At 46.2% G+C, this 16,094-nt stretch overlaps 1 protein-coding gene across 2 annotated transcripts; it reads right to left on the bottom strand.

Moving 5' to 3' along the window:
- Positions 1–3,580: 3,580 nt before the first annotated feature.
- SNRPB (small nuclear ribonucleoprotein polypeptides B and B1) lies at positions 3,581–14,284 on the bottom strand. Of its 2 annotated transcripts, none has more exons than XM_060613981.3 (7): positions 14,155–14,284; positions 10,978–11,129; positions 7,944–8,055; positions 5,722–5,874; positions 5,040–5,178; positions 4,596–4,721; positions 3,581–3,862 (listed from the first exon to the last, which is right to left on the bottom strand). In XM_060613981.3, exons 1-7 carry the CDS (start codon positions 14,155–14,157, stop codon positions 3,852–3,854), a joined length of 696 nt encoding a protein of 231 aa, XP_060469964.1. In that variant the 5' UTR covers positions 14,158–14,284; the 3' UTR covers positions 3,581–3,851. The 2 variants fall into 2 exon arrangements, with proteins under 2 accessions (XP_060469964.1, XP_060469957.1); XM_060613974.3 differs by having other exon boundaries at positions 3,581–3,730.
- Between the last annotated feature and the right edge of the window lie 1,810 nt (positions 14,285–16,094).

Here is a 16,094-nt window from a genome sequence, read left to right as displayed (position 1 = left end):
AAAACGCTAAATGTCCAACTGCAAAGATCTGGTTAAGTAAACAGTGATATGTTCAGTGTTCCCTTAATGAGACACTAAAGTCATTATAATGTTTGCAAAGATCTGGAGATGTTCTGATGTTAAAACAAACAGAAAGTTGAGGCTATAGCAAGATCACAAAACCCAAGGAGGCAAAGATTCACATTGAACATTAAGAGTGCTAGGACTATTTTTTCTACAGTCATTCTTAAATGAACACTTATACAATTAAATATTCTTAAAAGAAACCAGCAGAATATATAAACTATGGACTGGTATGCATATGGGTCTGACCAAGAATTTGGATGTAAACCCACAGCAAACCTGGTTTTACTCTGTTGTCTCTTTCAATCCTCAAGCCACAGACCAATTTACTAACTGAACTAATGTTAGAAAGGCTTAATACAAACACCAGAGCTGAGAAAAGCCTACAGGCAGGTCAAAATGTACATTCAATCCCAAACCTCTTTCACCACCAGAGACACAGGAATTATCTTCAAGAGAAAATAGTTGGAATACCCAGATGTCTGACTGCAGACTTTTTTTCTTTTTCTTGTTTAATAAATGGTTCCTAAGGATTTTTCTGCACAGAGCCACACAGACCATACTTCAAGAGGGTTTTATGGATTTTCAAGGATAGTTTTAAGCATCTAGTAGTTTTACTTTGCTAATTGCTTGGCAATGCATGACTCTATATAATTTTTCCTTTGTTGAAGAAAATGTTTTTTGTGTGTGGTAAAATAAGAGTCTATGCCTTCCAGCTCAGGCTAAGAATACAAAACCCTTCTGGGTCATACCTGGTAGGCAAATGGGAAGCTAGCCAGGGGAGGGGGGGTGGGTGCCTCAGCCTTGCTTTGCAGTTTGTGCAACTCAGGGTATAGGTTCCGGTGACATTGTCTGAGCCAGCCACTGAGTTTTCTGCCAAAATCTACTGCCAAGCACCTTACTCCTCGGCCTTTTCCTCTGCTAACATATCCCGCCCACAACAAAAAGCCTTGGTAAACTCTCCACAAAGAAACTGTCTCTTCCTTCCTTTTTAATTCAGGCAACATTCACCCAACATTAACAATTAACCACTTTAATGTGACCATTAGAAGCCGACTGTATTTAGTTGCATTCACTATGTTGTGCAATAACCAGCCATCTCTAGTTTCAAAACCTTTTCATCGCCAGGTAGAAACACCCCATATCCACTAAGTAATCAATCTCTATTTCCCTTGGCCCCATCCCTACGCCCTGGTAGCTTCTAATCTGCTGCCTCTGTGATCTTACCTATTCTGGACATTTCAAATAAAAGGAATCTTATAACGTGTCCTTTTGATTCTGGCTTCTTTCTCTTTGCTCAATGTTTTTGAGATTCATCCAAATAGTTCGTATCAATACTTACATTTCTTTTATGGCTGAATAATATTTTATTGAACGTAATATCCCACAGTTTGTTTCTCCACTCATCCATCGACGGACCGTTGTTTCCGCTTTGTGGCTATTATGATTCATGTACTGTAAACATTCACATACAAGTTTCTGTGTTGACATCTATTTTCATTTCTCTTGGGTATATACTTAGGAGTGGGATTGCCGGATCATATGGTATTTCTATGTTTAACTTTTTGACGAACCGCCAAACTGTTTTCCACTCTGGCTGCACCATTTTGTTTTGCCAGCAGAGCACAAGCGTTCATTTTCCCCCCATCCTCCCCAGCTCCACCTCTGGCCCTTTTTCTCCATGAAGGCCATCCAGTGGGTATGAAATGGTAGCTCATTGTGGTGTTAATCTGCATCTCTTTAATAACCAAGAATGTTAACCGTCCTTTTCCAGTGCCTGTTATCCATTTGTATATAGATCTTGTTTGAAGAAATGGCCATTCCTTTGCTTTTAAATTGGGCAGTCTATCTTTTTACTGTTGAGTCGTAAACGTTCCTTACAGAGTCTGGATATTAAACCCAAGTCAGATCTAGGATTTGTGAATATTTTCTCCCCTTCTACAGACTGCCTTATCGCATTCTTGATAATATCCTTTGATGCACAAGAGTTGTTCTTTTGATATCAAATCGAAGAAACCATCACCAGACCCCAGGTCAAGATTTACCTGTTTTCTTCTAGTAGGTTTATAGTTTTAGCTCCTACAGACTGTTGATCCATTTTGAGTTAATGAGTGACATGCGGAGTGAGGCAGAGGTCTAACTTCATTCTTCTGCGTTGGTTATCCAATTGTCCCAGCACTGTTTGTTGGAGACTTCTTATACCAGCCGTGCACGCAAGGGTTTGTTTCTGGATTCTCAATTCTATTCCATTAGTCTGTATGTCTACTCTTATGCCAGTACCGCACTGCTTGGATTACTGAAGCTTTGTACTAGGTTTTACAATCAGACATCAACTTTGAGCATTTTTCAAGATCATTTTTGCTAATTAGGGCCTCTTCCTTATAGCTTCATGCGAACTCCAGGATCCGCTTCTGTTCCTGAAAGAAACAAACAGAAAGAAGCCATTGGAATTTTGACAGATACAGCACTTGAATCTGTGGACCACTTTGGAGAGTATTGCCATTTTAACAATATCAAGTCTTCCAAGTGGACCTTTCATTCTATATCCTTACCTAATTGCTGTGGCTGTAACCTCCAGGACAATGTTGAACAGCAGTGTTAAAAGCGGGCACGCTTACTGGTTCCTTCCACTAAAGGGAGAGTTTTCACTCCTATTCTGTTGGCTGTAGGTTTTTCAAATAAACCCGTCTATGTTTACAAAGTTCCTTTCTATTCCTAATTTGCGGAGTGTCTTTATCACGCGTGTCAGAATTTTGTCAAATGTTTTTTTCCCCATCTATTGACGTTAACGATTAGGGACTTTTTTCTTCTATTAATGTGGGGTATTCTATGGTGTGTGTGTTGAACCACCCTCACGTTCCTGAAGAAATTCCTAACACCCCAGTAGTGCATCACCTTTTTTCTTCAAGGGCTCCTTTGCATCTAGAATCGTCTTCCCCCAGACAGTAACCTAAGAGTAGCGTCCACTTCCTATTTCTGTAACCTCAAAGCTTGATGTACTAAGCACTACAGTACTGCTCAGTGACCATCAACTGAACATGGACTCTAGGGGGAAGAAATCACGGAGCCCCACGACTTAGGCTATATGCACGTGTGACGGTGGGAGAGTCATACCAATACTGTTCCTCTTCCAGTGGGATTGTTTTTCATTTTTACTACTTGCCTCCTACCTTATCATCTAAAAATGAATATAATCTCAAGTAATGCACAAGAGGCTATCAAGGAGTGCCTTCCAAAAAGGATCTGCCAACTCACAACTGTCGCCAAGGGTACGTGAGTGTTTACTTCAACAAACTAATTTTGCCAGTCTGATACGTGGAAATGTCTCGCAGTTCAATGTTGCTAATTCTCTCAGTAGGAGAGGTTTGTGCTTCTCTGCAAATGCGCTGTAAAATATTTCATAAGGGAAGCAGCAGAGATTAGGGCTAGCTTTCCCAAGGCAACCTTTCCTGACTCTATTAACTACCCAATATAACAAAGGCTTTCTAAAATTGAACAGACACACCAGACGCGTTCATAATATTCTTAAGAGTTTATTATAAACTAGTTTCACAGGCCACAAGGAAGTAAAAGGACTATGTACAGCCTTACGGGAAACAGGCAGGGAGCTGAGGAGGGCCAAGATGAGTCTAGGGCCTTGGTGGGCGCATTCCCGGGGGAGGGGGCCCTGAAAGGGAAACCAGACAATCCCGTGAGACTCCGAGAACAACGGCATAACAAACAAACAGGTCTGTGGTAATCGGGCCCACGCCTCTGTGGAGCTACTTCCGTAACTCTGTGGCCAAGGGTCAAAGAAGGCCTGAAGTAAGAGTAAGAAGTTTAGTCAGTGCCTGATCTGCAACTCAAATCCCCAGCCCCACCCCAGCCTCCCACACCCTGCAGTTACCCGGTGATCAGAGGGACATATACAACATATATGCTAACTAGGGACTTCTCTGGGACAGACTGGGTTCCTAGGCTTATAAAACCCATCAACAAAAAACCTGAACTAGAGACACAGGGGTCAACCAGTGTGGCTGTGGGTTATCTTTGAGACCACTATGGCTTGCTGCAAAGAACACCAATCTGGGAGCCAGGACACTAAGCTCTCGGGGCCCATTTCCTTATCTATAAAGTGAGAGGACGAGTCTGTCAGCATTTCTCAAATTGGAGTTAGAGAGATATACGTAGTAAGTAGTATGGCAAGCTCTTCATTACCAGACATTGTCAAGCCAAAGGACACAGGACAATCCCATGACCTTTGTGGGGGACTCTCAGAATGCACGATCGCACAGTGCCCTGAGAACACCACCGTGGACACTGAGAAGTGCCCGGGTGTAGGACTGCCCTAACTGCTCTAAGAGGGAGGGAAGGCCAATTTCAGAACTACTTTTCCCCTCCTCCCTTGCTGGACAAAGCTGCCCTCTAAGAGTGCATATCCTTAGGCTTAAGGCCTGAAAGCCCAGAGGGTACGGTCAAAAGGCAACCTTCCTTCCATTCCCCATCCCAACATGCTCTCTAAGGAAGTCCAAATCACTGCTATTGGCACTTACCTCGCATCCCCGGGGGAGGGGGCCGCATCCCCGGAGGGGGCATGCCCATCGGAGTTCCCCGTCCAGGGGGGATCCCCATCGGGGGACCCATGGGAGGCCTCATGCCAGGTGGTGGGCCCATCATGCCTATGAGAGAAAAGCCCCAAGAACACAGCTCAAGTGTCTGTCTTGAAAAGGTAGCAGGGAACGTAACAAAACTGTCCACCAAGTTCTGAGGATGGACCATTCTACCCTCCCAGTCTCTGGGCCTTGAGCCAAAGAGGTGGGGCTCCCCATGGCTCCTGTCCAGCTAGTTCCGTGGTCAGTCAGTCAAGGCTGGATCTCAGAGTAATCCTGCTTAATTACACAAACTCATCACCAGTTTCAGTCAACGTTATGTCTCATCACGAATCCAGCACAGGCACCTTCCATCAATTAGCAGGGGTCTCCTTACAGGCTTCTCACCTGGAGGGGGTGCCCCTCGGCCCATAGGTGGGGGAGGACCCCCACGGCCGGGTGGATACTGGGTTGGGGCCCCTGCAATACTGGCTGTGGCGGCGGCGGCGGCAGCAGCCACAGTGCCTCTTCCTTGCGGGGTCATCACCTAAGAGGACACAGGATCGGGGTCAGGCAGAACAGCAGAGGGCAATGCAACATCCCACTCTCCTGCTCCCAACGTGGTTAAGACGGAGCCGACACCCAATCGATCCCCCACGCTGCAACTCCCGGCATCAGGCTATCTGAAACCACCTGCCAGAGAAGATCAAGCCTGAATGCTCAATTCCCACCTTCTAGACCGGAGTTGAGGAGGCCCACTCCAAATCAGAGAAGGCAACTGCATTTTCAAGTATGACGGATAACCGGTTGTAAGAGAGCATTCCCTCACATGCTGTTGTGGAAACATTCTGCCCCATTGTGGTTGGCCAAAATACCTTTCATGCATCTCTTTACTTCAGTAGCATCAACGTTAATTTACAACGTTCGGTTTCCCTTCTCACGGGAGTCTGGGACTACATACGAAGGACAATGAGATACTGACGGCCTGAGAGTCACAGGTTGGTCCTTCTGGACTCTTCCCGAACTGTGGGGCCCCTCTCCGTCCTTCATTTTAACCACGAGAAGTCGGTGCCCTTCCCCAACCCCTTACCTGTTGCGACGGCCCACCAACCCCTCGGACTGGCCCGGCAAGTCCTGCAGGAGCCTGCGGCATTGGAACACCAGCTGGGATTCCTCTGCCGGCCGCCCTGCCAATCCCTGGGCCCCCGGCAGCTCCAGCAAGTGGCACTCGGGCAATGCCAGTCTAAAAAATAAAGAAATATGCTAAAATGCTTAGGGCCTAGAGAATCCGTGCACTTTGGAACACCACTGCCAAGAGAGGCCCTCAGATTCATAGGACATCAAACCAAACAGCTTAAAAATACTACCTAGCCACCCACGTGTTAATGACATTCCTCTTCCATCCAAGATCATGTGCCTAGCTGCCACCCCTGCGCAGGCTAGAGAAACTTAAGAGTAAGTCTAGAGAAAACACACCACAACTCAACCTACGTGCATTCCTATGAAAATTAAACCAACAAAGGGCCAGGGCTCCATTCAGAAGGGTATATACCACAGGGGCTCCTGGGTGGCTCAGCTAGTTGAGCGCGTGACTCTTGATTTCGGCTCAGGTCATGATCCCGGGGTCATGGGATCGAGCCCTGTGTCGGGCTCCATGGGGAGTGTGGAGCCTGTTTGAGATTCTCCCTCTCCCTCTCTCTGTCCCTCTCCCCTGCCTGCTGGCACACCCTAAAATATAATAAAATTAAAATTACAAATATTTAAAAAAAAAAAAAAAGGGGGGGTATAGTAGTCAAGAGCACTGGATCTGGCATCAAAGAGAAATGAAGTCCAGTCCCAGCTCTGATTCTCACCTAGCAGGTGACAGTGGGCAAGTAATCCCACAGTTCTGGGGCTGTTTCCTCACCTGTAAATGATGGGGTTATAACAAAACCGGATGCAGTCATGAAGATTTAGAATGAGTAGCAACTTCTACTGGAAACAGACACCAGGAGTTACGAATACAGACGTATGCTTCAACCAAAAAATGTGATAAACCCCTTGCAGGCATTTATAATTGGAAAGGCTCCCTATTCCCTTTGGATTCAATGTATGAGTCCAAAAAAGACAGAAATGACTAGGGGGCACCTGGGTGGCTCAGATGGTTAAGCATCGACTCCGGATTTCCGCTCAGGTCATGATCTCAAAGTTGGGGAGTTCGACCCCTGGGGGATCCGCTCTCTCCCTCTCAAAATAAACTAAATACACATTAAAAAAGAGAGAGGGAGATGACTAGGATAACTACTCTGTCCTCACTTAAGGGAATATTTTTAAGTCATTAACATGCCTTTTAAAAAGCATACAGCAGGGGAGCCTGGGTGGCTCAGTCAGTTAAGAGTCCGACTCGAGTTCAGCTTAGGTCATGAACTCACAGTTCAACCTCTGTGCTGAGTGTGGAGCCTGCTTGGGATTCTCTCTCTCCCTCCCTCTGTGTCCCTCCCCCATTCTCTCTCTCAAAATAAACAAACTTAAAAGAAAAAGAAAAAAATACACCAATCAGAAGAATGTTTACAATGTTAAGTGAAAAAGCAGAACACAGTATTACACACATATTACGTGTTAAAAAAAAAAAAAACACGTACACGGACAAAAATAAGAAAAATTATTTCTTTGACGACAATGTCTTAAAACGAAAACAAGAAAACTTGGTTAGATGCTCTAAAGTCTAGTCTATTTCTAAGTGCAGGCTGGTGTTTACAGAACCAAGATTGCCTGGGATCAAATGCCAGCCTCACCACTTAATGGCTGAGACACCTTGGGCAAGTTGCTAACCCCAGTTTGTTTTATCTTAAGTGGGAATGATTCATCTCAAAAAACGGCTTACGAGAAGTGGCTAAAATACTGAAGTGCTTCGCACAGCAGATGTTTCATAAATGTTAACTAGTTTTCTCCAACTGTACAAAATATATACATTCTGCTGTTTGGAGTTAGGACTTTTTACTGTCCAGCTAGACTGCCATCACATTAAGAACTGACCAGATGGCCTTAAGTGCCTTTTGTCCTGACTCACTCTGTACATCAACTGAGGAAGAAGAGAGGCTTTAAAGTTGGAAACCCTCAAATTCTAGTTCCCCATCGCTACTTCCTACTTAGAGGGTAACCTCTTGGAGATTCTACTGTCTGTAAAAGGAGGACAAAAATCTGAGGATGCCTGTGAATTATGCAATGAAATGCAGAGAAGCTAAGGCAGAGCCTGGCTCACAGCAGGGGCTCCCTTCTCCAAGGCTTCCTGGCCTTGCTTGCACTGGCGTGCTCGGCTCTACGCTGACTTACATCTTTGGGAGGAGGTCCCTCTACAGTCATGGAGACTAGGTTCTCCCCGCGAAGCAGCACCAGACCGAGGACTCGCTTCTCTTCTCTTTCTGCTTGCTTTGAGTTCTTTGGCCTGGGGATGGGTTTAGGGAAAGAAACAAAAAAAGTAAGCATCAGAAAGGGGGTAAAGCTCCCGTTCACCTGCCTAGGGGCCTCCAAGATTTTTACACTGTATCTCCCGACAAATGGTACAAAAACTTTCTCTAAAGCAACTCCTCTGCACAGTCCTCACAGGCTGACTCATAACCCCTTAGGTGGCTGTCTCCCACGCCAAGAGGAAGCACTGGCCAAGAGATAGGACAAGAGTTAAGAAAGCCCAGCCCTGGCTCAAATGTTACTCTGTAACCATGGTGAAGGTCTTTCCTCAGTCCACTCTTCTTTGCCATTACCCTATTCCCTCCCTTCAGCTTAAGGCCTCGTCTGTGTGAAGAGGCAGCCTGAACAACTCCAGTCGACCGAATCCCAGTCAGCCCTCTTGCGCGCAAGCCTCCTTCCGCCACCAAGTTAACCCCGCAGAACTATTAACTCCATCCCTCAGGTCACCTCAGAAGTAGAAGAAAGGAAAAATAACTTCATAGAAGTTACACCTCTATCCTCAAAGCACAAAAACAGTTCCAATGCAACAACCAGAAAAGGATGAACAAAATATACCGCTGACCCTTGAACAACCCGGGTCTAAACCGTGCGGGGCCACTTAGATGCGGATTTTTTCTGATACAGTGCTATAAATTTATTTTCTCTTCCTTATGATTTTTAAAAACGTTTCTTTTACTTTACTGTAGGAATACAGTATATACAAAACAGAACACACTAATTACATGCCAATCAAACGTTTATCTTGTTGGTAAGGCTTCCTGGCCAACAGTAGACTAGTAGTTCAGTTTGGGAGAAGTCAAGAGTTACACGTGGATTTTCAATGGTGTGGAGTCTGCACCCCAACTCCTGGGTTGTTCGAGGGTCAGCTGTAAATGTAAACTGGGAAATAAAATAACCGTAACAAGACAGGGGAAGGGAAGAAAAAGCCAAAACCAATATCCTAAGAATAAAGGAAAGACAAAATGCCTGGATTTTTAAAAGCTTAAAGGTTTCTGGGGCGCCAGGGTGGCTCAGTCGGTTAAGCGCCCGACTCTTGGTTTTAGCTCAAATCATGACGTCACGGTTTATGAGGTCAAGCCGCACACAGGGCTCCGTGCTGACAGTGCAGAGCCTGCTTGGGATTCTCTCTCTCCCCCTCTCTCTGGCCCTCCCCCCCGTCACTCTGTCTCTCTGTCAAAAATAAATAAACTTAAAAAAATTTTTTTAATTAAAAAAAAACTTAAAGGTTTCCTTTTAATGATATTTTTTATATTAAATTAAGAGTTTTCTGGGGGTAGATAGTTCTTCCTTTTCTTTTGGGCCTATCTTTATTTTCTCTTTCTTTCTTTTTTTGTTTTTTTTTTTTTTTTTTTTTTTACTAAAAACATGTATTGTTCTTTCATAAAAAAAAAAAAAAAAAAAAAGAAACAAACCTTTCTGGGTATTTAAATTTTTCCTCATATACTTTTATGTATTTTTAAAATCTATCTTCTAATACACATTTTTTAATTATCAGAATAATTTCATTTAAAAAAAATAAAAGATGGAGGGCCTGGGTGGCTCAGTCGGTTGAGTGTCCAACTTCAGCTCAGGTCATGGTCTCGCGGTCTGTGAGTTCGAGCCCCGCATCGGGCTCTGTGCTGACAGCTCAGAGCCTGGAGCCTGCTTCGGATTCTGTGTCTCCTCTCTCTGCCCCTCCCCCACTTGTGCTCTGTCTCTATCAAAAATAAGTAAATGTAGGGGCGCCTGGGTGGCGCAGTCGGTTAAGCGTCCGACTTCAGCCAGGTCACGATCTCGCGGTCCGTGAGTTCGAGCCCCGCGTCAGGCTCTGGGCTGATGGCTCGGAGCCTGGAGCCTGTTTCCGATTCTGTGTCTCCCTCTCTCTCTGCCCCTCCCCCGTTCATGCTCTGTCTCTCTCTCTGTCCCAAAAATAAATAAAAAACGTTGAAAAAAAAAAAAAAAAGAAAACAAAAATAAGTAAATGTAAAAAAAAAAAAAAAATTTTTTTTTTTTTTTTTTTTTTTTTTAATTTAAAAAAATAAATAAATAAAAGACAGAAGAGACCATTTGGAATAGTTCTACACTGATCTGCTGGCCCCTCTCTACTGTGTCCCTGGCACTTGGCCATCCTTATTACACTGTATCCTGTACTTCTTGACCTCTTGCCACAAAAAGAAAACAACAGCCCCAAGGGGAATCAAAAGGAAATCACAGCCACCGACAACCTAATATGGACCACTGCATGGGGCAGAAGAGAGCTGACTGATCATGGAAGTCACATAACCTCTTTGGGCCTCAAGATGTCTCGAATGCAATATGCACAACAAGCTGGCCCACGTCTTTTAAGAGGCCAGAAGCTCAAGATCTGTGAGGCGTGGGACAAGGGAGCTATCCAATTGCATACGGAATTGTAGAAAAGTAGAAAAGATCTGATTGTGTCTATAAACGCCAACAAAAATCACTGGCCCCAAACCCACACGGGAAGCTGAGCACTTACCCTGAAGAGGGTCAGAGGCTTCTTAAAGCAGTTTCAGACCAGGCTGCATTGGGAGAGCCCTTTAGGCTACAGCTTTACAAATAGGCAATGAGGCCAGAAAATCAAGCTCTCCCCCCTCACACACCTGTGGGGAGAACATGAGAGCCCTTTACCCCAGTACCCAGGGGCACACACAGTCAGAGAAACAAAAAGCCTAGCAGCCCTCCTTACAACGTGTACTCCGCTAGAACTAGAGAGCGAGGCTTGCTGGGCTAAGGAAGATTTCTTGGAGTCCAACGTCCCCATTTAAATCTGCCCTCTAACGCAGGAGAGCAGACCAAGGAACCAGCTACAGCTACATCGACCACCTGTCGCTTGGCCCACCCACCCGCTCCACTTCCCTCGCAACTCACATCCCACCCCCCCGTGCGGCCCACTTCTCACTTGATCTTCCTGAACTCATCACAGTCACAGAGGATCAAGTTCATGTGCTTGTCAAAAGCCTTGAAGGTGCCAATGAAGATGCGGCCGTCTTGCAGGATGCACCTCATCCTGTAGTCGATGTGCTGCAGCATCTTGCTGCTCTTGCCCACGGTCTGTAAGGAGAAAGCAACGGGATGAGAGGCCAGCTCTCTTGGACCTATATATCCCCGGCGCTTCCTAAAACCTGCAGCTGTGACCTTCTTTTCCACCAGGCTATCTTGCTCCGTCGAGACTTAGCTCTGTCTTCCAGCCACAGCCCTCCCCTGGGAATTCCCCCGCATCACCCTGTGCTCAGCCCTAACTTCTGCCCACTTCCCGGTTACTCCCTGCCCTTAAAATAAATCTTTTTATTTTTCTTTTTTTTTTTTTTAACATTTATTTATTTTTGAGACAGAGCATGAACGGGGGAGGGGCAGAGAGAGAGGGAGACACAGAATCCGAAACAGGCTCCAGGCTCTGAACTGTCAGCACAGAGCCCGATGCGGGCTCGAACTCACAGACTGTGAGATCATAACCTGAGCCAAAGTCGGATGCTCAACCGACCGAGCCACCCAGACGCCCCAAAATAAATCTTTTTAAAAAAAAAAAATAAATAAATCATCTTTACTTTCATTCAATTTTTTTTGAATGTTTATGATTTATTATTTTTGAGACAGACAGAGAGAGAGACAGAATCGGAAGCAGGCTCCAGGCCCTGAGCTGTCAGCACAGAGCCCGATGCGGGGTTCGAACCCACGGGCCACGAGATCATGACCTGAGCCGAAGTCGGACATCTAACTGACTGAACCACCCAGACGCCCCTAAAATCATCTCTTTTTTTAGGAACAGGCATATTACAATTGCCTATGTCTATGCTGTGTCAGTATCAGGGGTGAGGGTGAAAAGTACCTCCAAATGAATCCAGCACTCCCCTCCACCAAATTAGCCATCTGCCACTGTGCAGATTATATGTGTGTGACTCCAGTGCCGTGGAACACCCACAGCCCGTTTAAAAGACAGAGTAAAGGGACACCTGGGTGGCTCTGTCAGTTGAGCATCTGACTTCGGCTCAAGTCATGTTCTGCAGTCTGTGAGTTCGAGCCCCGCATCGGGCTCTGTGCTGACGGCTCAGAGCCTGGGGCCTGATTCAGATTCTGGGTCTCCCTCTCTCTCTGCCCCTTGCCTGCTCATACTCGGGGTGTCTCGGTCTCAAAAATAAACATTAAAAAAAATTTTTTTTTAATAAACAAATAAATAAATTAAAGACCAAGTAAAACAGGTGCTGGAATGATTGGCACTCAAATCCAATCAACGAGAAATCCGTCATCAGAAAGGAGATGATCGGCTTGGAGGCAAGAGGCATAGAATCTCTAAAGCAAAAACATGGGCGTGCCTCCAAGACTACCTTTAAGAGGGAGACCTTCCGGTGGTCAGGGCGCTAATCAGTTCCAACACATAATGGTCTTGAAGAATATAGAACTTGCTCTCACTTCTTTATTAATCCAACAACCTTTTTTACTTTGTAGCCCGGATTCCAATGTAGCTTTGCTAAGAGACAAAATAGATCTTGCAGAGCAAGTTGTCAGATGTCTTTGGCAGTTCTCGCTCTCTCTAGAAATAAACAACCTGGCATTTCGTTTGCAGATCAGTCTCCTGTCAGCCTGATTGGTGTGGGCCAGTCCTAACTCACCCAAGTGCCTTCTTTGTGGCAGGCACCGTGCTTGCTGTTCATCTCTGTGAGCTTGGACCAGAACAGGGTTTTGAGCCCACAAATGTATGGATCAGAACCTTGACTGACACCCTGGAGACCCTGGTTATGTGGTTTACTCTCCCTCAAACGACTATTTTAACCGGCTTGTAACTGCACAGCTTCTAGCCACACAGATCTGAACCTCTATGGTCTACCTTGTAATAGCTTAACGCTTCCTTGGTGCTCACTGTGTACCGGGCACTGTGACAAGCACTACACATCTCATTTAATTCGAGAAATCAGAACTGTTATTCCTATTTTACAGACAACAGCCACTGAAGCCAGGAGAGGATAAGCAGCTTGTCCTGTCTCACAGCCAGGAAGCCGGGTTGGAACCTAGACAGACTGAATCCAGTGCCCACTCTTCCAACCAATCCCACAAACAATTCCCTGCTTTCGGTTCCCCCCAAGTGTAACAGCTACAGAACACAGTGATCTTTCTGAACACAACTAAGTTTGTGTCATTTTGCTGGCTAAATCCTTGACTGGTATACCTCATCATCCACAGGATTGTATGTAACAGCACGTAAAATTCCTCCCGTCTTCTTCCTCTCTTCCTCCTTCAGAAACTTTCAATAGTGCTACCCTTCCTGCTTTGCTCTTGTAGTCCTTCCAAACTAGAATATTCCCTTCCATTTTCGTTGGGAAGACACTTCTAACAACGTCTAAGGGCTCTGCTCAGGAATCCTCTACTCCAGACGGCGTTCTTACCCCGCCCCTCCCTCGCCGTTACTTTTACGTAATGCCCAACTACCTATCTATCACTCTGGATTAGATTATCTGTGTCCCCACCGAGAAAGTGAACTGGGTGAAGGAAGGAAGCATTTCATTATGTAGCTCCAGGGCCTGAAAAGTCAGGCATACTTAAAACACAGACACGCTGAACAAACGAGCTGAATTCTTCCCCCCAAACATTGCCGTTCACCCTCCCAGTCCCTCCTATCTACCGGACCCAAGCACTCTCTCTAGATTCGGCCACAAGTCTTCCCCACCTCTTTCCGCAACTCCTCCTCAGACCCCGTTTCACACGTCTGAGTCTCTCACCGGGTCTTTCCCACTCCTCCCGCGGCTCTAATGCCTGCTCCGAAACCCCAGACATGCATTTATTCTGCAAAAGTTTACTTCGTGCCTGCAGGAACCCAAGCACTGTGGCTACAGCGGCGTGGAGGGCCGGAGTGCTATCCTCGCCACCACCGAGCGACTCAGACCTCCGTTCCTCAGTTCCAGCCTTCCCCTCCCCCACCCTGCCGAAAGGCCAAGGTCCGGGTCTCCCCTGCCCGGACGGGGCGGCCGCGGCCCGGGCCTTCACCGCCATGAACCCCCAACCCGTGACCTCCTCCCGATCAGTCGCGGCCCCCACTCCACAACAGACTCGGAAGTTCCCGCGCCCCCCGCCTGCGCCTCCTCACCATGGTGGCGGTTCTGATGGCTCCGATTCCCGCCGGATTCCCCTCGGCAGAGGCCTAGACGCCCGCCAGTAGTCCGCTTCCCGCCGCCGCTACCGGAAGAGCGGCCGCGTATAAAATGGGGTCGGGCGGAAGCTACTTCCGGTCCCTGCGCGGGCTCACGAGTTCCGGCCAAAAGGCGGAGCTGTGAGCAAGGAGCCCTCCGGGGCTTGGGGCGGGGCTTGGGGCGGGGCTAACGTCAAGCTGAACTTCGCGGAGATGTTTGGTCACCTTCCTAGTTTCAGTCCGTTCCTGAGATGCTCCTCCACACCTTCCTTTCTGTCCTCCACCCCATGTCCCGGCCCATTCTGTCTTGGTCCTCATCTCCCACCACTCTCCCTCGGCTCTCGTGAAGCCACCGCCCTTGCTTTTCTGTTAACTTGCTTGACGCGCTCCTACCTTAGCATGCTTGCGTTTGCTGTCGCCTCTGCCTGGAATGCTAGTCTTCCAGGCATGTGCACAACTTCACTTCCTTGAAGACTTAAGCTCAAATAACATTTTCCCACTGAGGACTTCCCTAGCCATCCTGTTGAAAACTGCAGCCTTCCCACCCATCCCTGCTTTACCTTTCTCCTTAACAATGATCCCTAATATACTATATGTTATTTTTCCTCCCCATTAGAATGGAAATTCTGAGGGTACAGATTTTCCTTTGTGTATTTTTTGTTACTGCAATGCCTAGAACACTGCTTAGCACAAAACAAGGGCTCAAAACATATTTGAATGAATGAATGAATGAATGAGTCAATCAACCAATCCCATCCAGTCCTATGACCTTTGAATATTATGTAAATGCTCAGGAATCTCAAATTTATTCCTCTGACCCTGGGTTCTTCATTTAACTCTTGGCCTTTTACATCCACCGCCTGCTTGATCTGGATGTCTAATAGGTATCCTAAATTTAACACAGTGAAAATTGGATTCTTGATTGTTGTATTCCCTTTTCTTCCCAAACCCACTTCTTACCAGTGTTCCCGATCTCAGGAGTTTCTCGAGTTAAAAAACAAAAAGCAAAATGACAAACTTGGGAGCATCCTTGATTCCTCTATTTCTCTCCCACCTCATAATCAATCAGTCAGCAAATCCTGGGGACCTCACTTACAAAATGCCTTGAATCTGACTGTTGTCATCTGTTCCACGGCTACCATGCCAGTCCTAGCCACCATCGGCCCGTCAATTTCCACAAACGAGGACAAGGGGGTCATGAATTCACTTGGCCTTTGGTAAAGTGTTCTTAAGGTTCAGTCTAGAACAGGGACTGACAACCTTTTCCTGTTAAGAGTCAGATCAGCTAGTATTTTATGGTTTGTGGGCCACGTGGTCCCTGCTGCAATTACTCAACTCAACCATCATAGGATGAAAGCAGCTATAGAAAACATAACAAATATATGGCTGTGTTACAATAAAACTTTACAGACACACATACTTTTCTTCTTTTGATTCTTTCAACCATTTAAAATGGAAAAATCACTCTTAGTTCACACGCTTTACAAAAACAGGTGGCAGGCCCGATTTGGCCTTCAGGCCTATAGTTTCCCATCACAGGGTCTAAACCATTATATTTCTGTGTCCGGGTTCAGGGCCATAGCCCCAGCTAGTAGTAACAATAACTTTGACTTGCATTGTTTCTTTGGCTTATCACCGGGTTCACTGCAGATACAAAGTTCATGCTTTTGCTTTCATACAAAAGCTATACACATGTGGGGCGCCTGGGTGGCTCAGTCAGTTAAGCGTCCGACTGTGGCTCAGGTCATGATCTCTCAGTTTGTGAGTTCAAGCCCTGCACCAGGCTCTATGCTGACAGCTCGGAGCCTGAAGCCTGCTTTGGATTCTGTGTCTCCCTTTCTCTCTGCTTCTCCCCTGCTCATGCTCAGTCTCTCTCTCCTTCAAAAATAAACATTAAA

This window comes from Panthera onca, chromosome A3 (assembly GCF_046562875.1).
Source record: "Panthera onca isolate mPanOnc1 chromosome A3, mPanOnc1 haplotype 2, whole genome shotgun sequence".
Taxonomy (NCBI): domain Eukaryota; kingdom Metazoa; phylum Chordata; class Mammalia; order Carnivora; family Felidae; genus Panthera; species Panthera onca.
This window is presented reverse-complemented; position numbering and strand designations above follow the sequence as displayed.